This window comes from Leucopleurus acutus (genome assembly GCF_964270905.1).
Source record: "Leucopleurus acutus genome assembly, chromosome: 3".
NCBI lineage: Eukaryota > Metazoa > Chordata > Mammalia > Artiodactyla > Delphinidae > Leucopleurus > Leucopleurus acutus.
In genome coordinates, this window is record NC_139145.1 from 82,070,727 (window position 1) to 82,098,161 (window position 27,435).

General features: G+C 38.4%; 1 protein-coding gene across 7 annotated transcripts in view; it reads left to right on the top strand.

Moving 5' to 3' along the window:
- The window catches only part of TRIM36 (tripartite motif containing 36), a gene marked incomplete at both ends in the record, with an annotated part of 51,672 nt that overhangs the window by 17,343 nt on the left and 6,894 nt on the right, over nt 1–27,435 (top strand). For 5 of the 7 annotated variants that reach the window (XM_082836591.1, XM_082836592.1, XM_082836594.1 and 2 more), the window contains 5 exons: nt 1,884–2,209; nt 3,752–3,898; nt 8,092–8,187; nt 24,879–25,132; nt 25,365–25,489. In XM_082836591.1, the coding sequence (XP_082692717.1) occupies nt 1,884–2,209; nt 3,752–3,898; nt 8,092–8,187; nt 24,879–25,132; nt 25,365–25,489 (948 nt within the window). Of the gene's footprint in view, nt 1–1,075; nt 1,097–1,883; nt 2,210–3,751; nt 3,899–8,091; nt 8,188–24,878; nt 25,133–25,364; nt 25,490–27,435 lie in introns of all 7 variants that reach the window. The other 2 variants (XM_082836593.1, XM_082836596.1) reach the window with 1 other exon arrangement.

Consider the following 27,435-nt stretch of genomic DNA (forward strand, 5'->3'; position numbering starts at 1 on the left):
TTTACTTTTGTTTTTCCCCATTACATAATTGATCACAATCTTCTATTCATAAAACCAATAATTCATTTTTTTAAAAACATTGACTGTTGAGATTAGTCATCCATTTTAATTTATATCACCTAGTTCATGTGTGGAAGCATGCAATTAAATATGAATTTCCATTTGTTTAAACTTGACCACTGTACTATATCACTTCCAGAATTATTTGGCTTGTTTTTTCACTAAACAGAATTTTCATTGGCATGTGTTTTAAAAGTAGCTCTGCTGCTTATTTTATTATGTGCCTGCTGTGGTGTGAAATATCTTGTACTGTACTGCATGTTTTTAGAATTATTACAAGAGTATATTTTATGTCGGATTTTCAGATTTTTATGGGGCAGATTTTTTTGTATGCTTTTTTGGGTATGTTTTAAAATGTGAAGGTTAAAAATATCTTTAAATATTTTGAAAATATTTAAAATTTAAAATAGTGTAGCTGCATGTTTGTTGCATAAGTAGCTCTGGGGGCCTAATGCCATTTTGCATGGTGTAAAGTCACTTCAAATGAATAATATCGTGGGCTGATCACTAAATTTTACCTGTAGTGATTTATGTAGTGATATGCCAGATATCTTTTAAGACAGTCTTCAGTGATGATAGTAATGTTGCCAAGGCAATATTAATATAGCTGTTTAAAGACCTTTTCTAAATGTCATATACTAAGTTTAACCATTCACTTTTGGTACTGGATACATAGTAGTATGAAAGAAGGCTGTAGGTTAAAAACTTTGTGTTTATATTTAGGAAGTTATTTTGCAGGCAACCAAGGCTACATACTCAAATTTATACAGAAGAGGAGGGAACATGATAGGCATACACCTGTGTTAAACAGACTACCCCAGATTCTTGTGAACCTGTGGGTAAGGGCTGTCATGCCTTGGTTTCTTGATTTGTTAAAATCAGGATAATACTGAAGAAGAGTGTGATGTTTAAGGTCATTCATTGTATTATTTATATATTGTAAAGTTATCTGTAATTTTTTTGGTGTGTCTTCTGGCTTACTGAATTAAATAATCTTAATGATTCTTTTTTTCAGGTCATAAGAAGATATTAAATGGTTGGTTCCTCTTAAAGTCACTAGATTCTAGATCTGTGAATGAGCTTTTTACTCTTTTATAGATTGCACTCAATTAACTAATGATTTTGCCTACTGAATTTTCTAGATAAAACAATACTACAGTGGGATACCCTCTCTTGCGGTGGTTCTTAACAGTTTTGTGGTCACATATTCTTTTGAGAATCTGGTAAAAGCTATGGGTTGTTTAACCAGAAAATATGTATGGATACATACATGCGAAATTTTGCATATAATTTCAAATAGTTTACCAAACTATTTGACTCTTCCTGGAGTCAATCCATGGACCCTGGCTGGGTTAAGGACTCTTGCTCTTTTAGGTATAAACTCAGTTCCTATCAATGAGCCAAGGCTGTGTTCATTTAAATGCAAGCCAAATTCCTTTGGGAATGATATATGAAATTAACTATAAATGTTAATTGTATAATTTCAAAAGATCTTGACCCTGTGTAGTATTGTATTATATGTTTTGTCCACATATCTGTTTGATTTAATATGGTTTTTATATGGGATTTATTACAGAATAATTTCATTCCTTTTTGATTTGATCAGTGTTTAATAACTTGGGCTTATCTTTTATATGCCAAGGAAAAACCATTTTAAAAAAAGCATTTTCAGTACATAAATTGATTTATATGGAGCCACTTTGAGTATTATGTTTTTGCAATATGTTTGTAGTTATGTATCTTTCCAAACCATGACTCCTTAGTTTTCATTCTATCCATTTTCCTACTGATGTAACTAAACAAGGACTTAACTAATTACACAGGCTGGAAGCGCAATTCATTGACCCCTAGGACAACTACTTTTCCGTGTCCTGGCTGTGAGCATGATGTGGATCTTGGAGAACGGGGAATCAACGGTCTGTTTCGAAATTTCACTTTGGAAACTATTGTCGAAAGATATCGTCAGGCAGCCAGGGCAGCCACAGCCATTATGTGTGACCTTTGTAAACCACCACCTCAAGAATCCACAAAAAGTTGCATGGACTGTAGTGCAAGCTACTGCAATGAATGCTTCAAAATTTATCATCCTTGGGGTACTGTAAAAGCGCAGCATGAGTATGTGGGCCCAACTACGAATTTTAGACCCAAGGTAAGTGAAGTTTCTATTAAGTTAGAGTATTAAACTTAATATGATAAGATAAATTGTAACAAGTCTAGAACCTGACAGTAAGAAGGGAAATAACTTTAAAAGCCGGAACAAGAAATTAAGGCCTAGTAGTTGGAGTTATTTAGTATGTTGCTAAACATCCCCAGAGCTTAGAAGGCAATATTATGGTTCACTCTATTACAATACAGTGTGATACAATACAATATATGAATGTTTGTAATGATAACTGAGTAAGAGAGGAAAGGTGATGTCAGATATACTGTCTAAGATTGAAATGGTTAAAGTTAAAAGGCTTTTGTGCTTTAATATGATAAATCCATAATTGTCTAAAAGATGTGATTGGGAAACATTCTGACATTTTTAGTTACCTAAAATTGTATTATGAATAAATAAGAGTAACTACAGCCTAATAGTTTGACGCTTATGATATAATGGTTATATAGTATTTAAAGTGGAATTTGCATTTCTTAAATATTCTGGGTAATTTCTATAGTAACGTACAGAAAAACTTTATGAATGAAGTTATAGATGAAACAAAATAGTGAATAGTGTAATTCACTATAGTCAAATTCTAAAAAGGTGTCTCATCCTATAGAATATTTGCCTTATAACTTTGAGTTCTTGCATTCCTTGCAGAAAGCCTGACTTTATATTCTATTTTAAATGTAATGGCTTTGAGAATGTAGGAACCTGGGCGTGCTTAGAAATTTGAAATCTTTTCCAGTTTTTCTCCTGGAGCTACACATTGGTATTAAGACTTTTAATAATGGAATTAAAAAAAATTTTCTCTAAGTTATCAGACCAGTTGTAGTTGCTTAAAATCTAATCTTTTGGAATAATGGGCAGCTTTTTGATTTCCATTAACACACTAGTTTAAAAGAATCCTCCTTCTTTTCCAAATGAAAACAGCTACATTATGTAAAAATTCAGTGTAACTATGATGATAGTTTACAGAGTAAACAAAAAGGTAGAAACTTAAATCAGGAGAACACAGTTCTAAATTTGGTCAGTGTGTGTGCAATCAATATGTAAAAGCAAACATCTGGAAGCTTACAAAGTGTTCCAAGACTCTCTTAGTAACAGATTTCTTGTGAGGATAATGAGGCTATGGGTCCTCATAAGTTATTTGTTATGATACCTTAAAAAATATTGATCATGATCATTAAGAATTTACCTAGTCATTATGATCAGAGGACCTTTCTAGCTTGTTTAAGCATTTCACTTAAGTCTTATAGGAAGTAAATTTTTACCTTCTTATCACCAGGTGTAGAGGAAATAACACTTACATAATTAATTGACCGTTTGAACCCTTAAATTGAAAAACAGTAATTCTAATGTAGAGAATTCTCATATAATGTACCAAATGCTTTTATTTCTTTTTACACTTTCATTACTTTAAATGGCTTTAGTGATTTCATAAAGCAAATCTTTGTGTTTTGGGACTTTATCCAATTACTTGAAATCTTTTGAGTGCCATGTAAGCTATGAAGACCCTTAATCCCACTTTTATTCTTTATTCAATAGATTTTAATGTGCCCAGAACATGAAACGGAGAGAATAAACATGTACTGTGAATTATGTAAGAGGCCAGTTTGTCATCTCTGTAAGTTGGGTGGTAATCATTCCAACCACCGTGTAACCACTATGAGCAGTGCCTACAAAACCTTAAAGGTAGAACTTATTTTTAGAACTAAATTTTGATCCTTTATAACTTTAGACCTTTAACTTTTTCTGTATAAAATCATACTGTGCATATTGTGTGGTCTGTTTTACTGAAATGAGTTAATAATCTAAAGTGTTACTTAATGATCTATTAATATTAGGTTGTTAGTATTTCTGACCAGGCAGCTCTTTGTCCTACTGATATCTAGTTCTGAGGAAAGAGAGGGATGAAGGACACTTCATTATGATCCATCCCTACATGAGCCCAATGCCACGACATTGAGTGTGGTTACGGGAGTGACACACTTTGAAGGGTAGTAGCTGTTTTAAGACACTTGATTCTTATTGCTGCCAATATAATTAGTATAAGCATTTTTGTTTATTCTGGTGGGTTCCAGCTAAAACTGAGTTATTCACTGTCTGTTAACCTTATACACGGCCTTTTTTTTTTTTTTCGGTACGCGGGCCTCTCACTGTTGTGGCCTCTCCCGTTGCGGAGCACAGGCCCCGGATGCGCAGGCTCAGCGGCCATGGCTCACGGGCCCAGCCGCTCCGCGGCATGTGGGATCTTCCCGGACCTGGGCACGAACCCGTGTCCCCTGAATCAGCAGGCGGACTCTCAACCACTGCACCACCAGGGAAGCCCACATGGCCCTTTTAAAACTTTTAAATTTGATAATCTACAATCAAGTAGGCAGTGGTATAGTGCTATTTTTTTGTTTCATTCTTTTTTCCTTTTTAAAAGGGAATCAATTCATTTATAAATTTAAATTTAAATTTTAAATTTTTGATTCCTTTAACAATATGTGTATGCATTTTTTGACCTGTATCTATTTTGCATCTATACATACAGTTTCATATTTTGCATTTTGTATGTCTGGCATGCTCAGTCCTCCCTCTACATTGAACACATGGGTTACAGTATTGTTGTTTTATTGTCCGTCCTCATTTACTAATTCTGTTATCTGTGTCATTACTAGGTCAATTTTGACTGATTTTTCTTATCATTATGAGTTGTATTCCCCTCCTCCTTTGCAAGCCTGGCAACTTTTGATTGGCTGCCAGGTATTGTAAAACTCACCTTGTTGGGCACTGGATATTTTTATATTCCTAAAGATATTCTTGAGTTTTCTTCTGTTGTGTGATGAAGTTACTTGGGAACAATTTGTTCCTTTTTGGTCTTGCTGTTAAGCTTTGTTAGGACAGAGCAGCATTTTGTTCTAGGACTAATTTTATGTGATTATTGAAGTAAAGCTATTTGTTTACTCTTCCCAATGCCCTATGAATTTTGAGGGTTTTTTTTTTTTTTTTTTTTTTTTTTTTTTTAGTCTGGCTTGTGGGGAACAGGCACTATTTCCGGCATGTGTGAGCTCTGAAATTCTTCCTTCTAATTCTTTTGGGTGATACTTGCCCTGGCCTGTGGCAATTTCCTCACACATAAAAATTGATCAAAGCTCATATGAATAAGCAAGGGGGCTGCTTGGTAAATCTCTGGAGTTCTTTCTCTTTATGGCCACCTGTTCTTAGGTGTTATGTTTTATAAACTCTGGCCTCCCCAGACTCCCAGCTTCATCACCTCATCTCACGGGAGATCCTGGGCCCCATTTGAGTTCTCTGCACCAGGCCTGGGAAGCCTTCTCCTGACAATAAGCTGAGAGCAATCATAGGCTCATCTTGTTTCCCATCCCTCAGGGACACTGTGTTTTGTTTCTTGGTGTCCAGTGTCTTGAGAGCTGTTTCATTCATTCTGTTAGGATTTTTTAGTTGTTTCAAGTGGGTGAGTAAATCCAGTCTTTGTTTCCCTGTTGTGCCTCACAGTGGCAATAACACTGTTTGCTAACTTTAACTTTGACACCTTTTTCGTTTGTTTCTTATTGGTTGGATATTATATAAGTTGTCCAAATTTTTTTTTTCTGTTACTTGGAATCAATATTTGACAATAGCATACACTTAAGTTACCCTTTGCCTTGTTGTTAATTTCTCCCATTTATGTTTCACACTTTTAAAACTGAGACTCCATAATGGATTTTTCAATTTATTCACTTTTTAGTAAGAGTAAAATCATTCAGTTTTGCTGAAAGTAGTAAACAGATCTCCCCAGATCTTCCTTTTTACTTGTTTTAGATTTTAAGCTGGAGGCCTTCACGATGTAGGTGACATAGGTAGGTTTATAATATCATTTTCATTTTTACTCACTTGAGTGTTGCAGGAAGAGAGCTCAAACTCTGCTGGGTGTTAGAATCACCTGGAACACTTGGTAAAACTATGGAAGCCAGGCCTGTACTACTTTAATGACCTTGGGCCTCTGTGCTCTTTATGGACTCTCAGGAGACTGATACACACCAGCATTTGAGAACCACTGCTCTAGAGGAAGCTTTGAGCAACTTTGGGGTCCTTGGGAATTTAGCCTCTGATCAGTTCCTAGAGAACTGGGGTCCTAATAACACTAAAGGATTTAAACCTGCTTCTCACGTTAGATGCACTTCTTGGATAAAACGCCTAGTATCAGTGTCCGGTGCATATACTTTTTTGAGGATTATGAATAAATGGACCACTGATTCTTGGTTAAGACAGATCTAGTCTTAACACAGACTGCCTAAGTTTAAGGGGACTGAGAAGACTGGAGCCATCTCAGATAAAGGCTGTGGTTGGCCAGAGACTTGGTCTAAGCATCACAGCTCACTGGAACCACTTAGACCTTGGATGGTGTTTCTGAATTCTGTCCTCTATTCTTCTCTAGCCTATTTAGCACTGTTAACTTAAGCTGTTTCAGAACTAAGCCCTACTTCAGTTTAAATTGCCAAATTCCTTTCTTTGCTACTATAGCTAAAAAGAGTGCCAGCACTCATATCCCGTAGGTCTGGTCCTAACATGGGCCTGACAGCGGTGGTATTGGAGGAACTATCATCTTCCTTGCAGCTTGGTGCTGAGGAAGCACCTCTCAGCCTGTGACATCATGGTTAATGTGTGGTGAGGAGTTTTCTAGTTCAGCTATTGACTATGTGATATTTGTACTCAGTGAGCTTTGGTTTCCTTATCTGTAAAACGCTGGATTAAAATGCAGGATTTTAATGTCTCTTCCTATCCTTAACATCCTATGATTTCCTTCTTGGTCCCATCCTGCCTTGAGTTCTCAGAAATCTTGTTCCTCTGCCTCCTAACAGGTCTTTCCTCTGTCCCTCCAGTGAGCCATCAAGGAAACTCGCTGGGTCTGATTGCTGGGTGTCCCAAAGAGTTAAAGATGGGCCATGCTGGAGACCTGTCACTTTCATTTCTGCATACGTTCTCTTACCCTGTAACATGGTCTAAGTAAAAAAAGAGGACGATGATATAAGAAGGAGACTCACTTCTACAATTCCTAGGAGCTTTGCCCCTCTTCTTCCTAACTCTTTTCAACCCTTAGTCCAGTTGTGAGCAAGAAATGTTCAGATCCTCCTGTCAGGGCTACAGCATGGGAGGTGTTTTCTGGGTGTTCTTATTCTCACTTAGTCTCAGGATACATTGTCTCTTACTGCTTTGTACCCTGTGGTGTTTCAGGGTATTATTGTTTGTTTTTAAATGTATTTCAGGTATATTAATGTTTTCTGGGCCACACTAGTGATCTCACCAAAATCTATGACATTATCTCTATGGTAAACTATACCAGTTTCAAAATGACTACTTTATGAACAAACTATTCAATAAGCTCTTGAAGTTACCATTTTTATAAATCTGTGTTTTCATTATTGTGTAATTGTTTAGTGAACATCTAGGCTGGGATGGACTCTGAAGATTATTTTGGAAGGGTCTTTGTTGTTTTTCCTGTTGTGTGTGGGGGGTGTGTGTGTGAGAGTGAATTATAAAATCTGGTGGAAGACAACACTATTTGGATTGCTGCCCTTCCATCTACTTAGAAGCCTTGGGAGGAAGCATTCTGGGAGTGATGATGAGACAACAAAAATATGCTATTTGTGTATTCAGGAGTTTTTACTAATCTGAGCATCACTACCTTGTTCTTTTTTCTAACTGCTTCTAATCCCTCATGTATCTTTAGGCCTGTGTGCTCAACGCCAGTGACTGTTTACGCTGGGTTAATAACGATAATAACCATTGTTGATTTTACTGTCTGTTCATCATAGGCTAGAGAAGAGGATACTGTGTTAAAAGAAATTCTGGAAGGCCTTTGTTACACTTCTATTTCTGTTTCTAATATATTCCAATAGGAAAAGCTTTCAAAAGATATTGATTACCTTATTGGCAAGGAGAGCCAGGTGAAGAGTCAGATTTCTGAACTGAACTTGTTAATGAAAGAAACGGAGGTAAGTGATAAGCTGGTTTGCATATTTTTCACTTATTCATTTAGATATTCATTTATTCGTTCATAAAATCCAGAGGGTATTATTTGAGCTGGGAGTACAAAGTTGTGTTAGATCTCACTCCTGCTTTTCTGGGACTAAGAAAACAAATGTAAAATATAATGCTATGTGATCGGTGCTGATAGAGGTTGTGATTAAATGATATTGGAACACAGAGGAAAGAATGACTAATTCTTTATGTGGCAGTTAACGAGTTCTCCAAAGTAGCAATATAAGGAAAATGATAGCTTTTATGATTATCTGTATCTTATAAAACTAACAGATTGCATTTGAAAAATATACTATATGTCAATAAGACCAGGTTTATTTAAGTTTCCAGATACTCCGAAATATATTCCTGTCACATATGTTCACCAAAAGACATGTATTAAGATGTTCTTAGCTGCATTATTTGTGATAGCCACAAAACGGAAAGTACTCAAATGTTCATTAACAGTGGAATATAAATAGCAGTGAAGGATGAATATCTACAACTATGTGCAACAATGTAGATAAGTCTGGCACTAATATTGAAAGGAAGATGCCAAATACAAAGGAGTACATGCTGGGTGATTCCAAGACAGGTGAAACAAGACTGTGTTGTTCAGGATAGGAGTTACTGAAGAGAGAGAGGATTAGTGCCTGGAAAAGTTATAAGGGTGGCTTCTGGGATACTGGTAATATTGTTCAATCTGGATGCTGGTTACATGGGTGTGGTTGCAAAGCCTCACTGATCCTTACACTTATATGTACATTTTCCTCTTTGCATATTATACTTCAATAAAAAATTTTAAAAACTGATAGCACTTTAAAAATATAGTAAGAGAGGATAGGACTGGGTTATTTTAAAATTCCTAATAGTCTTCACTGATTTTGATCCCTATTTCTTTTCTCTATTTGAAATAAACTGAAGAGCCATTACCCTTGATCACTTTATGTTTTGTAATTAAATATAAAAATACTCTGGCTAGTATGAGACTGTCATTTCTTACAAATTTTTTTCAAAAATGGGTAAAAATCATTGAAAAATTATGTGAATTAGCACCATATTACCAGTAAATTTTTTTTTGAATTTTATTTTATTTATTTTTTTATAGAGCAGGTTCTTATTAGTCATCCATTTTATACACATCAGTGTATACATGTCAATCGCAATCTCCCAATTCATCACACCACCACCCCCACCCACAGCTGCTTTCCCCTCTTGGTGTCCATACGTTTGTTCTCTACATCTGTGTCTCAATTTCTGCCCTGCAAACTGGTTCATCTGTACCATTTTTCTAGGTTCCACATATATGTGTTAATATGTGATATTTGTTGTTCTGACTTACTTCACTCTGTATGACAGTCTCTAGATTCATCCACGTCTCTACAAATGACCCAATTTTGTTCCTTTTCGTGGCTGAGTAATATTCCACTGTATATATGTACCACATCTTTTTATCCATTCGTCTGTCGATGGGCATTTAGGTTGCTTCCATGACCTGGCTATTGTAAACGGTGCTGCACTGAACATTGGGGTGCATGTGTCTTTTTTTTCTTTTTTTTTTGCAGTACGCGGGCCTCTCACTGTTGTGGCCTCTCCTGTTGCGGAGCACAGGCTCCGGACGCGCAGGCTCAGCGGCCATGGCTCACGGGCCCAGCCGCTCCGCGGCATGTGGGATCTTCCTGAACGGGGCACAAACCCCTGTCCCCTGCATTGGCAGGCGGATGCTCAACCACTGCGCCACCAGGGAAGCCCACATGTGTCTTTTTGAATTACAGTTTTCTCTGGGTATATGCCCAGTAGTGGGATTGCTGGGTCATACGGTAATTCTATTTTTAGTTTTTTAAGGAACCTCCATAATGTTCTCCATAGTGTCTGTATCAATTTACATTCCCACCAAAAGTGCAAGAGAGTTCCCTTTTCTCCACACCCTCTCTAGCATTTGTTGTTTGTAGATTTTCTGATGATACCCATTCTAACTGGTGTGAGGTGATACCTCATTGTAGTTTTGATTTGCATTTCTCTAATAATTAGTGATGTTGAGCAGCTTTTCATGTGTCTCTTGGCCATCTTTCCATCTTCTATGGAGAAATATCTGTTGAGGTCTTCTGCCCAGTTTTTGATTGGGTTGTTTGTTTTTTTAATATTGAGCTGCATGAGCTGTTTATATATCTTGGAGATTAATTCTTTATCCATTGCTTCATTTGCGAATATTTTCTCCCTTTCTGAGGTCTGCCTTTTTGTCTTGTTTGTAGTTTCCTTTCTTTTGCAAAAGCTTTTAAGTTTCATTAGGTCCCATTTGTTTATTTTTGTTTTTATTTCCATTACTCTAGGAGGTGAATCAGAAAAGATCTTGCTGTGATTTATGTCAAAGAGTGTTCTTCTTATGTTTTCCTCTAAGAGTTTTTTTTTTTATTGGAGCGTAATTGCTTTACACTGGTGTGTTAGTTTCTGCTTTATAACAAAGTGAATCAGTTATACATATACATATGTTCCCATATCTCTTCCCTCTTGCGTCTCCCTCCCTCCCACCCTCCCTATCCCACCCCTCCAGGTGGTCACAAAGCACCGAGCTGATCTCCCTGTGCTATGTGGCTGCTTCCCACTAGCTATCTACCTTACGTTTGGTAGTGTATATATGTCCATGCCTTTCTCGCGCTTTGTCACAGCTTACCATTCCCCCTTCCCATATCCTCAAGTCCATTCTCTAGTAGGTCTGTGTCTTTATTCCTGTCTTACCCCAAGGTTCTTCATGACATCTTTTTTCCTTAAATTCCATATATATGTGTTAGTATACGGTATTTGTCTTTCTCTTTCTGACTTACTTCACTCTGTATGACAGACTCTAGGTCTATCCACCTCATTACAAATAGCTCAATTTCGTTTCTTTTTATTGCTGAGTAATATTCCATTGTATATATGTGCCATATCTTCTTTATCCATTTATCCGATGGTGGACACTTAGGTTGTTTCCATCTCTGGGCTATTGTAAATAGAGCTGCAATGAACATTTTGGTACACGACTCTTTTTGAATTATGGTTTTCTCAGGGTATATGCCCAGTAGTGGGATTGCTGGGTCATATGGTAGTTCTATTTGTAGTTTTTAAAGGAACCTCCATACTGTTCTCCATAGTGGCTGTACCAATTCACTATTCCCACCAACAGTGCAAAAGGGTTCCCTTTTCTCCACACTCTCTCCAGCATTTATTGTTTCTAGATTTTTTCATGATGGCCATTCTGACTGGTGTGAGATGATATCTCATTGTACTTTTGATTTGCATTTCTCTAATGATTAATGATGTTGAGTATTCTTTCATGTGTTTGTTGGCAGTCTGTATATCTTCTTTGGAGAGATGTCTATTTAGGTCTTCTGCCCGTTTTTGGATTGGGTTGTTTGTTTTTTTGTTACTGAGCTGCAAGAGCTGCTTATAAATTTTGGAGATTAATCCTTTGTCAGTTGCTTCATTTGCAAATATTTTCTCCCATTCTGAGGGTTGTCTTTTGGTCTTGTTTATGGTTTCCTTTGCTGTGCAAAAGCTTTGAAGTTTCATTAGGTTCCATTTGTTTATTTTTGTTTTTATTTCCCTTTCTCTAGGAGGTGGGTCAAAAAGGATCTTGCTGTGATTTATGTCATAGAGTGTTCTGCCTATGTTTTCCTCTAAGAGTTTGATAGTTTCTGGCCTTACATTTAGGACTTTCCATTTTGAGCTTATTTTTGTGTATGGTGTTAGGGAGAGATCTAATCTCATACTTTTCCATGTACCTGTCCAGTTTTCCCAGCACCACTTACTGAAGAGGCTTTCCTTTCTCCACTGTACATTCCTGCCTCCTTTATCAAAGATTAGGTGACCATATGTGCGTGGGTTTATCTCTGGGCTTTCTATCCTGTTCCATTGATCTATCTGTTTTTGTGCCAGTACTATACTGTCTTGATTACTGTAGCTTTGTAGTATAGTCTGAAGTCTGGGAGCCTGATTCCTCCAGCTCCGTTTTTCTTTCTCAAGATTGCTTTGGCTATTCGGGGTCTTTTGTGTTTCCATACAAATTGTGAAATTTTTTGTTCTAGTTCTGTAAAAAATGTCAGTGGTAGTTTGATAGGGATTGCATTGAATCTGTAGATTGCTTTGGGTAGTAGAGTCATTTTCACAATGTTGATTCCTCCAATCCAAGATCATGGTATATCTCTCCATCTATTTGTATCAACTTTAATTTCTTTCATCAGTGTCTTATAATTTTCTGCATACAGGTCTTTTGTCTCCTTAGGTAGGTTTATTCGTAGAGACTTCATTCTTTTTATTGCAGTGGTAAATGGGAGTGTTTTCTTGATTTCACTTTCAGATTTTTCATCATTAGTGTATCGGAATGCCAGAGATTTCTGTGCATTAATTTTGTATCCTGCTACTTTACCAAATTCATTGATTAGCTCTAGTAGTTTTCTGGTAGCATCTTTAGGATTCTTTATGTATAGTATCACGTCATCTGCAAACAGTGACAGCTTTACTTCTTCTTTTCCGATTTGGATTCCTTTTATTTCCTTTTCTTCTCTGATTGCTGTGGCTAAAACTTCCAAAACTATGTTGAATAAGAGTGGTGAGAGTGAGCAACCTTGTCTTTTTCCTGATCTTAATGGAAATGCTTTCAGTTTTTCACCATTGAGGACGATGTTGGCTGTGGGTTTGTCATATATGGTCTTTATTATGTTGAGGAAAGTTCCCTCTATACCTACTTTCTGCAGGGTTTTTATCATAAATCGGTGTTGAATTTTCTTGAAAGCTTTCTCTGCATCTATGGAGATGATCATATGGTTTTTCTCCATCAATTTGTTAATATGGTGTATCATGTTGATTGATTTGCGTATATTGAAGAATTGTTGCATTCCTGGAATAAACCCCACTTGATCATGGTGTATGATCCATTTAATGTGCTGTTGGATTCTGTTTGCTAGTATTTTGTTGAGGATTTTTGCATCTATGTTCATCAGTGATATTGGCCTGTAGTTTTCTTTGTTTGTGACATGTATGTCTGGTTTTGGTATCAGGGTAATGGTGGCCTTGTAGAATGAGTTTGGGAGTGTTCCTCCTTCTGCTATATTTTGGAAGAGTTTGAGAAGGATAGGTGTTAGCTCTTCTCTAAATGTTTGATAGAATTCGCCTGTGAAGCCATCTGGTCCTGGGCTTTTGTTTGTTGGAAGATTTTGAATCACAGTTTCAATTTCAGTGCTTGTGATTGGTCTGTTCATATTTTCTATTTCTTCCTGATTCAGTCTTGGCAGGTTGTGCATTTCAAAGAATTTGTCCATTTATCCAGGTAGTCCATTTTATTGCCATAGAGTTGCTTGTAGTAATCTCTCATGATCTTTTGTGTTTCTGCAGTGTCAGTTGTTATTTCTCCTTTTTCATTTCTAATTCTATTGATTTGAGTCTTCTCCCTTTTTTGCTTGATGAGTCTGGCTAATGGTTTATCAATTTTGTTTATCTTCTCAAAGAACCAGCTTTTAGTTTTATTGATCTTTGCTATCGTTGCCTTCATTTCTTTCTTTTTTTTTTTTTTTTTGCATTCTGCGGGCCTCTCACTGCTGTGGCCTCTCCCGCTGCGGAGCACAGGCTCCGGACGCGCAGGCTCAGTGGCCATGGCTCACGGGCCCAGCCACTCCGCAGCATGTGGGATCCTCCCGGACCGGGGCACGAACCCGTGTCCCCTGCATCGGCAGGCAGACTCTCAACCACTGCGCCACCAGGGAAGCCCTTTCATTTATTTCTGATCTGATTTTTATGATTTCTTTCTTTCTGCTAACTTTGGGGGGGTTTTTGTTCTTCTTTCTCTAATTGCTTTAGGTGCAAGGTTAGGTTGTTTATTCGAGGTGTTTCCTGTTTCTTAAGGTAGGATTGTATTGCTATAAACTTCCCTCTTAGAACTGCTTTTGCTGCATCCCATAGATTTTGGGTCGTCGTGTCTCCACTGTCATTTGTTTCTAGGTATTTTTTGATTTCCTCTTTGATTTCTTCACTGATCACTTCGTTATTAAGTAGTGTATTGTTTAGCCTCCATGTGTTTGTATTTTTTACAGATCTTCTCCTGTAATTGTTATCTAGTCTCATAGCATTGTGGTTGGAAAAGATACTTGATACAATTTCAGTTTTCTTAAATTTACCAAGACTTGACTTGTGACCCAAGATATGATCTATCCTGGAGAATGTTCCATGAGCACTTGAGAAAAATGTGTATTCTGTTGTTTTTGGATGGAATGTCCTATAAATATCAAATAAGTCCATCTTGTTTAATGTATATTTAAAGCTTGTGTTTCCTTATTTTCATTTTGGATGATCTGTCCATTGGTGAAAGTGGGGTGTTAAAGTCCCCTACTATGAATGTGTTACTGTCAATTTCCCCTTTTACTGCTGTTAGTATTTGCCTTATGTATTGAGTTGCTCCTATGTTGGGTGCATAAATATTTACAATTATTATATCTTCTTCTTGGATTGATCCCTCGATCATTTTGTAGTGTCCTTGCTTGTCTCTTGTAACATTCTTTATTTTAAAGTCTATTTTGTCTGATATGAGAATTGCTACTCCTTAAGCTTTCTTTTGGTTTCCATTTGCATGAAATCTTTTTCCATCCCCTTACTTTCAGTCTGTATGTGTCTGTACGTCTGAAGTGGGTCTCTTGTAGACAGCAAATATATGGGTCTTGTTTTTGTATCGATTCAGCCAATCTGTGTCTTTTGGCGGGAGCATTTAGTCCATTTACATTTAAGGTAATTATCGATATGTATGTTCCTATTCCCATTTTCTTAATTGTTTTGGGTTCGTTATTGTAGGTCTTTTCCGTCTCTTGTGTTTCTTGCCTAGAGAAGTTCCTTTAGCAGTTGTTGTAGAGGTGGTTTGGTGGTGCTGAACTCTCTCAGCTTTTGCTTGTCTGTAAAGGTTTTAATTGCTCCATCAAATCTGAATGAGATCCTTGCTGGGTAGAGTAATCCTGGTTGCAGGTTTTTCTCCTTCATCACTCTAAATATGTCCTGCCAGTCCCTTCTGGCTTGCAGAGTTTCTGCTGAAAGATCAGCTGTTAACCTTATGGGGATTCCCTTGTGTGTTATTTGTTGTTTTTCCCTTGCTGCTTTTAATATGTTTTCTTTGTATTTAATTTTTGACAGTTTGATTAATATGTGTCTTGGCGTATTTCTCCTTGGATTTATCCTGTATGGGACTCTCTGTGCTTCCTGGACTTGATTAACTATTTCCTTTCCCATATTAGGGAAGTTTTCAACTATAATCTCTTCAAATATATTCTCAGTCCCTTTCTTTTTCTCTTCTTCTGGAACCCCTATAATTCGAATGTTGGTGTGTTTAATGTTGTCCCAGAGGTCTCTGAGAGTGTCCTCAGTTCTTTTCATTCTTTTTTCTTTATTCTGCTCTGCAGTAGTTACTTCCACTATTTTATCTTGCAGGTCATTTATCCGTTCTTCTGCCTCAGTTATTCTGCTATTGATCCCATCTAGAGTATCTTTCATTTCATTTATTGTGTTGTTCTTCGTTTTTTGTTTCATCTTTAGTTCTTCTAGGTCCTTGTTAAATGTTTCTTGCATTTTCTCTATTCTATTTCCAAGATTTTGGATCATCTTTACTATCATTATTCTGAATTCTTTTTCAGGTAGACTGCCTATTTCCTCTTCATTTGTTATGTCTGGTGGGTTTTTATCTTGCTCCTTCATCTGCTGTGTGTTTTTCTGTCTTCTCATTTTGTTTATCTTACTGTGTTTTGGGTCCCCTGTTTTTAGGCTGCAGGTTCGTAGTTCCCATTGTTTTTGGTGTCTGTCCCCAGAGGCTAAGGTTGGTTCAGTGGGTTGTGTAGTCTTCCTGGTGAACGGGACTAGTGCCTGTGTTCTGGTGGATGAGGCTGGATCTTGTCTTTCTGGTGGGTAGGTCCACGTCTGGTGGTGTGTTTTGGGGTTTCTGTGGATTTGTTATGATTTTAGGCAGCCTCTCTGCTAATGGGTGGGGTTTTGTTCCTGTCTTGCTAGTTGTTTGGCACAGGATGTCCAGCACTGTAGCTTGCTGGTCGTTGAGTGAAGCTGGGTGCTGGTGTTGAGATGGAGATCTCTGGGAGATTTTCGCCGTTTGATATTATGTGGAGCTGGGAGGTCTCTTGTGGACCAGTGTCCTGAAGTTGGCTCTCCCACCTCAGAGGCACAGCACTGACTCCTGGCTGCAGCACCAAGAGCTTTTCATCCGCATGGCTCAGAATAAAAGGCAGAAAAAGTAGAAAGAAAGAATTACTAGAAGGAAGGAAGGAAGGAAGAAAGGAAAGAAGGAAGGAAGGAAGGAAAGAAAGAAAGAAGGGAGGGAGGGAAGGAGGGAGGAAGGAAGGAAGGAAGGAGGGAAGGAAGGAAAAGAAGAGAAAGAAGGTAAAGTAAAATAAAAGAAAGTAAGATAAAATATAATAAAGTTATTAAAATAAAAAAATAATTAAGAGAAAATAAAAGAAAAAATAATAATAATAAAAAAAGGACGGATAGAACCCTAGGACAAATGGTGGAAGCAAAGCTATACAGACAAAAATCTCACACAGAAGCATACACATACACACTCACAAAAAGAGGAGAAGGGGAAAAAATCATAAATCTTGCTCTCAAAGTCCACCTCCTTAATTTGGGATGATTCGTTGTCTATTCATGTATTCCACAGATGCAGCGTACATCAAGTTGATTGTGGAGTTTTAATCTGCTGGTTCTCAGGCTGCTGGGAGAGATTTCCCTTTCTCTTCTTTGTTCTCACAGCTCCCGGGGCTCAGCTTTGGATTTGGCCCCGCCTCTGCATGTAGGTCGCCGGAGGGCAGCTGTTCTTTGCTCAGACAGGACAGGGTGAAAGGAGCCGCTGCTTCGGGGGCTCTGGCTCACTCAGGCTGGGGAGAGGAAGGGGCACCGAGTGTGGGGCGAGCCTGCGGTGGCAGAGGCCGGCGTGATGTTGCACCAGCCTTAGGCGCGCCATGCGTTCTACCGGGGGAGTTGTCCCGGATCCTGGGACCCTGGCAGTGGCGGGCTGCACAGCCTCCCCAGAAGGGGGGTGTGTAGAGTGACCTGTGCTCGCACACAGGCTTCTTCGTGGCGGCAGCAGCAGCCTTAGCGTCTCATGCCTGTCCCTGGCGTCCGTGCTTTTAGCCGCGGCTCGCGCCCGTCTCTGGAGCTCCTTTAAGCAGTGCTCTTAATCCCCTGTCCTCGCACACCAGGAAAAAAAAGAGGGAAGAAAAAGTCTCTTGCCTCTTCGGCAGCTCCAGACCTTTTCCCGGACTCGCTCCCTGCTAGCCGTGGCGCACTAACTCCCTGCAGGCTGTGTTCATGCCGCCAACCCCAGTCCTCTCCCGGCGCTCCGACCGAAGCCCGAGCCTCAGCTCCCAGCCCTGCCCGCCCCGGCGGGTGAGCAGATAAGCCTCTTGGGCTGGTGAGTGCCGGTCGGCAGCAGTCCTCTGTGCGGGAATCTCTCCGCTTTGCCCTCCGTACCCCTGTTGCTGTGCTGGCCTCTGCGGCTCAGAAGCTCCCCGCCTCCGCCACCTGCAGTTTCCGCCCGCGAAGGGGCTTCCTAGTGTGTGGAAACCTTTCCTCCTTCACGGCTCCCTCCCACTGTTGCAGGTCCCCTTCCTATCATTTTGTCTCTGTTTATTCTTTTTTCTTTTGCCCTACCCAGGTACGTGGGGGGTTTCTTGCCTTTTGGGAGGTCTGAGGTCTTCTGCCAGCGCTCAGTAGGTGTTCTGTAGGAGTTGTTCCATGGGTAGATGTATTTCTGGTGTATCTGTGGGGAGGAAGGTGATCTCTACATCTTACTCTTCCGCCATCTTCCCGGAAGCCTACTCCTCTAAGAGTTTTATAGTGTCCAGTCTTACATTTAGGTCTCTAATCCATTTGGAGTTTATTTTTGTGTATGGTGTTAGGGAGTGTTCTAATTTCATTCTTTTACATGTAGCTGTCCAGTTTTCCCAGCACCACTTACTGAAGAGACTGTCTTTTCTCCATTGTATATCCTTGCCTCCTTTGTCATAGATTAGTTGACCATAGGTGCGTGGGTTTATTTCTGGACTTTCTATCCTGTTCCATTGATCTATATTTCTGTTTTTGTGCCAGTACCATACTGTCTTGATTACTGTAGCTTTGTAGTATAGTCTGAAGTCAGGGAGTCTGATTCCTCCAGCGCCGTTTTTTTCCCTCAAGACTGCTTTTGCTATTTGGGGTCTTTTGTGTCTCCATACAAATTTTAAGATTTTTTGTTCTAGCTCTGTAAAAAATGCCATTGGTAATTTGATAGGGAGCGCATTGAATCTGTAGATTGCTTTGGATAGTATACTCATTTTCACAATATTGATTCTTCCAATCCAAGAAAATAGTATATCTCTCCATCTGTTGGTATCTTTAATTTCTTTCAACAGTGTCTTATAGTTTTCTGCATACAGGTCTTTTGTCTCCCTAGGTAGGTTTATTCCTAGGTATTTTATTCTTTTTGTTGCAATGGTAAATGGGAGTGTTTCCTTAATTTCTCTTTCAGATTTTTCACGATTAGTGAATAGGAATGTAAGAGATTTCTGTGCATTAATTTTGTATCCTGCAATTTTACCAAATTCATTGATTAGCTCTAGTAGATTTCTGGTGGCATCTTTAGGATTCTCTATGTATAGTATCATATCATCTGCAAACAGTGACAGTTTTACTTCTTTTTTCCAATTTGGTTCCTTTTATTTCTTTTTCTTCTCTGATTGCCATGACTAGGACTTCCAAACTATGTTGAATAATAGTGGCGAAAAATAAAAAATAGTGGCGAGAGTGGACATCCTTGTCTTGTTCCTGATCTTAGAGGAAATGCTTTCAGTTTTTTACCATTGAGAATGATGTTTGCTGTGGGTTGGTCATATATGGCCTTTATTATGTTGAGGTAGCTTCCATCTATGCTCACTTTCTGGAGAGTTTTTATCATAAATGGGTGTTGAATTTTGTCAAAAGCTTTTTCTGCATCTATTGAGATGATCATATCGTTTTTCTTCTTCAATTTGTTAATATGGTGTATCACATTGATTGATTTGCATATATTGAAGGATCTTTGCATCCCTGGGATAAATCCCACTTGATCATGGTGTATGATCCTTTTAATGTGTTGTTGGATTCTGTTTGCTAGTATCTTGTTGAGGATTTTTGCATCTGTAGTCATCAGTGATATTGGTCTGTAATTTTCTTCTTTTGTAGTATCTTTGTGTGGTTTTTGTTTCAGGGTGATGGTGGCCTCATAAAATGAGTTTGGGAGTGTTCCCTCCTCTGCAGTTTTTTGGAAGAGTTTGAGAAGGATGGGTGTTAGCTCTTCTCTAAATGGTTGATAGAATTCACCTGTGAAGCCATCTGGTCCTGGACTTTTGTTTGTCGGAAGATTTTTTTTAATTAATTAATTTTATTTTATTATTTATTTTTGGATGCGTTGGGTGTTCGTTACTGCATGTGGTCTTTCTCTAGTTGCAGCGAGTGGGGGCTACTCTTTGTTGCGGTGTGCGGGTTTCTCATTGCGGTGGCTTCTCTTTTTGCAGATCATGGGCTCTAGGTGCGTGGGCTTCAGTCGCTGTGGTACATGGACTCAGTAGTTGTGGCTCTCGGGCTCTGGAGCATAGGCTCAATAGTTTTGGCGCATGGGCTTAGTTGCTCCGCGGCATGTGGGATCTTCCCAGACCAGGGGTCGAACCTGTGTCCCCTGCATTGGCAGGCGGTTTCTTAACCACTGCACCACCAGGGAAGCCCTGTTGGAAGATATTTAATCACAGTTTCAATTTCATTACTTATGATTGGTCTGTTCATATTTCTTCCTGGTTCAGTCTTAGAAGGTTATACCTCTCTAAGAATTTCTCCGTTTCTTCCAGGTTGTCCATTTTATTGGTATAGAGTAGCTTTTAGTGGTCTCTTAGTATGGTTTGTATTTCTGCGGTGTCTGTTGTAACTTCTCCTTTTTCATTTGTAGTTTTATTGATTTGAGTCCTCTCCCTCTTTTTCTTGATGAGTCTGGCTAATGGTTTATCAATTTTGTTTATCTTCTCAAAGAACCAGCTTTTAGTTTTATTGATCTTTGCTGTTGTTTTCTATTTCATTTATTTCTGCTCTGATCTTTATGATTTCTTTCCTTCTGCTAACCCTGGGTTTTGTTTGTTCTTCTTTCTCTAGTTCCTTTAGGTGTAAGGTTAGGTTGTTTGTTTGGGATTTTTCTTGTTTCTTGAGGTAGCCTTGTATAGCTATAAACTTCCCTCTTAGAACTGCTTTTGCTGCATCCCATTGGTTTTGGATTGTAGTCTTTTCATTATCATTTTTCTCTAGGTATTTTTTGACTTCCTCTTTGATTTCTTCAGTGATCTCTTGGTTATTTAGTAACGTATTGTTTAGCCTCTATGTGTTTGTGTTTTTTACGGGTTTTTTCCCTGTAATTTATTTCTAATCTCATAGCGTTGTGGTTAGAAGAGATGCTTGATATGATTTCAATTTTCTTAAATTTACTGAGGCTTGATTTGTGACCCACAATGTGACCTATCCTGGAGAATGTTCCATGCGCACTTGAGAAGAAAGTGTAATCTGCTGTTTTTGGATGGAATGTCCTATAAATATCAATTAAATCTATTTGGTCTGTTGTGTCATTTTAAGCTTGTGTGTCCTTATTAATTTTCTGTCTGGATGATCTGTCCATTGGTATAAGTGAGGGGTTAAAGTCCCCCACTATTATTGTGTTACTGTCGATTTCTTCTTTTATAGCTGTTAGCAGTTGCCTTATGTATTGAGGTGCTCCTGTGATGGGTGCATATATATTTATAATTGTTATATCTTCTTGGATTGATCCCTTGATCATTATGTAGCGTCCTTCTTTGTCTCTTGTAATAGTCTTTATTTTAAAGTCTGTTTTATCTGATATGAGTATTGTGACTCCACCTTTCTTTTGATTTCTGTTTACATGGAATATCTTTTTCCATCCCCTCACTTTCAGTCTGAATGTGTCGCTAGGTCTGAAGTGGGTCTCTTGTAACAGCATATGTATGGGTCTTGTTTTGTATCCATTCAGCAAGCCTGTGTCTTTTGGTTGGAGCATTTAATCCATTCACGTTTAAGGTAATTATCACTATGTATGTTCCTAATACCATTTTCTTAATTGTTTTGGGTTTGTTTCTTAGGTCCTTTTCTTCTCTTGTGTTTCCCACTTAGAGAAGTTCCTTTAGCATTTGTTGTAGAGCTGGTTTGGTGGTACTGAATTCTCTTAGCTTTTGGTTGTCTGTAAAGCTTTTGATTTCTCCATCAAATCTTAACGAGATCCTTGGCGGGTAGAATGATCTTGGTTGTAGGTTCTTCCCTTTCATCACCTTAAGTATGTCATGCCACTCCCTTCTGGCTTGTAGAGTTTCTGCTGAGAAATCAGCTGTTCACCTTATGGGAGTTCCCTTGTATGTTATTTGTCGTTTTTCCCTTGCTGCTTTCAATAATTTTTCTTTGTCTTTAATTTTTGCCAATTTGATTAGCGTGTGTCTCGGTGTGTTTCTCCTTGGGTTTATCTTGTATGGGACTCTCTGCACTTCCTGGAGTTGGGTGGCTATTTCCTTTCCCATGTTAGGGAAGTTTTAGTCTATAATCTCTTCAAATATTTTCTCAGGTCCTTTCTCTCTCTCTTCTCCTTCTGGGACCCCTATAATGTGAACACTGTTTTGTTTAATATTGTCCCAGATGTCTCTTAGGCTGTCTTCATTTCTTTTCATTCTTTTTTCTTTATTCTTTTCCGCAGCAGTGAATTCCACCATTCTGTCTTCCAGGTCACTTATCTGTTCTTCTGCCTCTGTTATTCTGCTATTGATTCCTTCTAGTGTATTTTTCATTTCAGGTATTGTATTGTTCATCTCTGTTTGTTTGTTCTTTAATTCTTCTAGGTTGTTGTTAAACATGTCATGCATCTTCTTGATCATTGCCTCCATTCTTTTTCCGAGGTCCTGGATCATCTTCACTATCATTATTCTGAATTCTTTTTCTGGAAGGTTGCCTATCTCCACTTCATTTAGTTGTCTTTCTCTGGTTTTATCTTGTTCCTTCATCTGGTACATAGGCCTCTGCCTTTTCATTTTGTCTATATTTCTGTGAATGTGGCTTCTGTTCCACAGGCTGCAGGATTGTAGTTCTTCTTGCTTCTGCTGTCTGCCCTCTGGTGGATGAGGCTATCTAAGGGGCTTGTGCAAGTTTCCTAATGGGAGGGACTGGTGGTGGGTAGAGCTTGTTGTTGCTTTAGTGGGTAGAGCTCAGTAAATCTTTAATCTGCTTGTCTGCTGATGGGTGGGGCTGGGTTCCCTCCCTGTTGGTTAGTTGGCCTGAGGTGACCCAACACTGGAGCCTACCCAGGCTCCTTGGTGGGGCTAATGGCGGACTCTGGGGGGGCTCATGCCAAGGAGTACTTCCCAGAACTTCTGCTGCCAGTGTCCTTGTCCTCATGGTGAGACATAGCCACCGCCCACCTCTGCAGGAGACCTTCCAACACTAGCAGGTAGGTCTGGTTCAGTCTCCTATGAGGTCACTGCTCTTTCCCACTGGCTCCTGATGTGCACACTACTTTGTGTGTGCCCTCCAAGAGTGGAGTCTCTTTTTCCTCCAGTCCTGTCAAAGTCCTGCAATCAAATCCTGCTAGCCTTCAAAGTCTGATTCTCTAGGAATTCCTCCTCCCCTTGCCAGACCCCCAGGTTGGGAAGCCTGACGTGGGGCTCAGAACCTTCACTCCAGTGGGTGGACTTCTGTGGTATAAGTGTTCTCCAGTTTGTGAGTCACCCACCCAGCAGTTAGGGGATTTAATTATATTGTGATTGCGCCCCTCCTACTATCTCATTGTGGCTTTTCCTTTGTCTTTTGATGTGGGGTATCTTTTTCGTGAATTCCAGTGTCTTCCTGTCGATGATTGTTCAGCAGTTAGTTGTGATTCTGTTGTTCTTGCAAGAGGGAATGAGAGCACATCCTTCTACTCTGCCATCTTGAACCAATCTCCATATTACCAGTATTGCTTTAATATTTTAAATATTATTTTTCTGTTAGTCACAGATTGCATTTTCATGTAATTTAAAAGTAGGATTCTGTTTCTCACATTTGTATCTGATTGACAGACTCTCTCAGTTTACTGTAATCCCCGAACACATAGCACATTATCATCTAGATAGTAGGTTGCTTCAGGGATTGTGTCTGTGGTAATTTTAGATTTGTCTTTATTGGTTTTCTCAGTCAGCCTGCCTTTACTTCTGAGAGAAGGAAACCCAGTGCTTGTTTTTGAGTTTGTCATTCACTAGGTTGAAAACTGAGGAACTCAGGCATCAAGTATTCATGTAGGCATTGATGCTTTGGGATCCTGGAGAAATTATTTAACCTCTTCTTTTGCCTTTGACCTAAGCTGCATTTGTAGGCTTATCAGTAAGAATCTTTGAGAATTTGTCTCCATTCTTGAATTTTACTCAGTGAAGACTGTGACACTGTCTTTTTACCTATAATTATACTTAGCTGGAAAAAGTCTTCTCTTGATCTATGTGTAATGATATTTCTGAACTTAATGTGATATGTCACTGAAATACTACCAGAATGTCACTACCCTCTGTTCTCTCCTCCTATCCTCCTTTAAAAAAATTGGCTGTTGAGGTTAGGAATCAGAGAAGGAAATCTGGAAAAAATTTCCTTTCATTTTAAATGTTGGCCAGAAGCCATTGGAAAATGAGCAATGCACTTCTACCATATATATTGTCAGCTTTTAAGAATGTTCTTGAAGACTCTTCTGTTGGCTGCTGCTATGAGTCTATTATGATAAATGCTTGTAAGTGCTTTGCTGGTCTTATTTTCAAAATCAGGTCGAGCTCTGATTTTGTGGACATTCAAAATGTTTAATAAGCACTACAGAGAGGATCATTTTATGGCAAAGTAGAGGAATAGCTATGTGTGCAGTGAAAATAATGTTTATTGCGAGTATGTGACATTGTGGTGGGCATTTTATGTGAATAATCTTTTTCAATCTTCAGAAAAACCTAAATGGTCTCTCTTACCCCTAGTTTTCAGAAGAGGAAAAACTTAAGCATAAAGAAGTTAATTTGCATAACTTATAATTAAATCAATATTAATTAAATTACAGCTTAATTACAATTATATATAACTAAATATTAATTTGAAGAGAAGAGAGTTACATTTTTATTACTTAGTATAGGATGTAATTTTTTTGAGTTTCATAGCTGTGGCTTAACTTTTTAAAAAATTGGCATATGGTAGAAAGGATAAAATTTCCTGAATTAGAAATGAATGAAAATAAATAAGTGCAAGATTGTATTTTCCTGTGTCTTTGGTTAAATCAGTTCATTTCTGCCTCAAGTTCCTTTGTATACAAATTGAACGTTGCTTTCTTATTTCATTGAATAAATTGTTTATTGCTGGACTTTGGAGATTGAAAGCTTAAGGAAATATAGTATTATAAAATTACAAAGTATGTCTCAGAGTTGCTGATCATTCCTTAGTAAGCATATTTGATGCCAAATTATTGTTCTGAAAACAAGGAGTCAGACAAAATCTTTTTCTTTCCAGTATTTGGGTTCGTTTTGTTGAATTGTGACTCTTTCTTGAAAAGGCATTTGGATTTAGCAGATGAGGTAAAGCTTTGCTTGTTTTATAATAGTGTAATGGAGAGCGGGCTAAAGAAGACGCAATTACACATTTTGAAAAGCTCTTTGAAATCCTAGAAGAAAGGAAATCATCTGTTTTGAAGGCAATTGATGCTTCTAAGAAACTAAGATTAGACAAATTTCAGACTCAAATGGAAGAGTATCAGGGGCTGCTAGAGAACAACGGACTCGTGGGATACGCTCAAGAAGTGCTGAAGGAGACAGATCAGTCTTGCTTTGTTCAGACCGCAAAACAGCTCCACCTCAGGTATTTAACTTTGAACTGACAGTCTCTCTAGCAGTGTCATTAAATGCTGCTTTATGTTTCAGCTGTAGCTCTGAGTGGTTCAGAATGCTGTGTTATGTGCAGTATCTCTTGCTTCACTCTTAACTTGAATGTTGAGTGAAGTTTTCTTTTGTTAATCTCATTGAAAATACTTAGTCTGATTTGCCTTTTTAAAGAATCATTTTTGTGTAAAATATTTTATGTCTGTCTGTAGAATACAGAAAGCTACAGAATCTTTGAAGAGCTTTAGACCTGCGGCTCAGACTTCTTTTGAAGACTATGTTGTTAATGCATCTAAACAAACAGAACTTCTTGGAGAATTGTCCTTTTTCTCTAGTGGTGAGTTTTAGTAACAGCATACCTTCACTTTTTTAGTTTGAATTCACATTGTGTAGGAGAAACACAAATTCTCTTTAGTTTGACATTATAATGCAGCATCTCAGTTGCCCAGACCATCATATGGTAAAATCATATGCCATTTATGTTTTTATAACCAAGTTTTTATGCACAGAAGCTAGATTCTTTTGGTTTGTATGTTTTTAAACATTGTGTGAATGGCACCACATTGTATGTATCTTTTTTTGTAATTTGTTTTTTTGAGAAATTAAGTTTAAGATAAATATTTGTTAATACATGAAATTCTGGTTTACAGCTATATGTTAACTTTACAGTATTCCATTATGTAAGTAAGTTTCCCACTGAGAGACAGTCTGTTCCTGTTTTTTTTTCTGTTGTAAGCAACGCTCTGTTGAACATCTTTGTCAGTGTTTCTTTGTGCATGTGTATGAGTTTCCCTAGGGCAGAAACCTAGAAATGATATCTCCAGGCTAAAAATGACTCTAAGATGTTTAAGTGTTTACATTGTTGTATGAGTTTGCTAGGGCTGCCAAAACTAAATACCACAGACTGGGTGACATAACAGAAATTTAATTTCACAGGATTCTGGCAGTAAAAGGTTTTATTTATTTATTTATCTGTCTATCTATCTATCACACCTTGGGGCTTGCGGGATCTTAGTTCCCCATCTATCTATCTATCTATCTATCTATCTAATCTATCTATCTATCAATCACACCTTGGGGCTTTCGGTGATATTAGTTTCCCGACCAGGGATCAAACCCAGGTCCTTGGCAGTAAAAGCCCACATCTTAACCACTGGACCACCAGGGAATTCCCTTAGGATTCTGGAGGCTAGAAGTCTGAGATGAAGCTGTCGCCAGGGTTGGTTTCTTCTGAGGTCTCTCTCCTAAGTGTGCACATGGCCGTCTTCTCGTGTCTTCACGTGGTCTTCCCTCTATATATATCTGAGTCCAAATTTCGTCTTATAAGGACTCCAGTCCTATTAGTCATGGTGGACTAGGGTCCACCTTAACGACCTGATTTTAACTGTGTTACTTCTTTAAAGACCCTCTCTCCAAATAAAGGCACATTCTGAGGTACTAGGGCCTACAACTTCAACATATGAGTTTTAGGGCGGGCAACTCAGCCCCTCACATTTGGTTGTGTTTGTGTTCTGCTGCTCCCCAGCAGGGAGGTCTACCTTTCCTTTTTTCTTCTCACGTTGTTCATCTCCCTCAGATTTCTCTTCTAATAATGGTGAACAATTACAGTCCTTGGAAAAGTACACTTATAGTTTAATTACTGTACAGGTATGGATACATAGATTTGTATTCAGTCAGAGGAAATTTGTCTTGTTTAAAAGTTAAACACGCTGAAGGATTATTACTATGACCACCTTTCTCTTCCAATCAATACCTGTATCTCTGTCAGGTATATACTTTTCTTGTCTATTTTGATGATCTTGTTTTTCCAAATATGTGGTGATATTTGAAATGCTGATTCTATTTCATATACTGTACTTTCTTCTTTTTCCAAAATGTATACTTGAATTGTTTTTTATATACATGCTAGTTTACTTAGGAGTACAAGGTCCTCCCTTCCCTGGGGGTCCCAAAACAGTCTTTGGAAAAAGGAAGTTGAGTGTGGGTAATCTCGGGTTATACCAGTGCATAACGAAGGACCAGTAAAACGGGTGGGTCAGAATGGAAAGCTGCTGGTCACCCAGCTTCCTGCTGATGGATGCTCTTCTCATTTTTTCCTGCACACACGTAGAGCATTCCAGTCATGTTATTCTTTAACTAGCTTTTCTTTTTTAACTTTAAAATGTAGTTTGGATGACTTTTCAGATCCCATGGCTGCATAACATTCAGTTGCACAAATGCACACATAGACATACTTATGCTGTACATTGCTTGTACATAGCTGGAGGATAAGGAGAAGAGGGA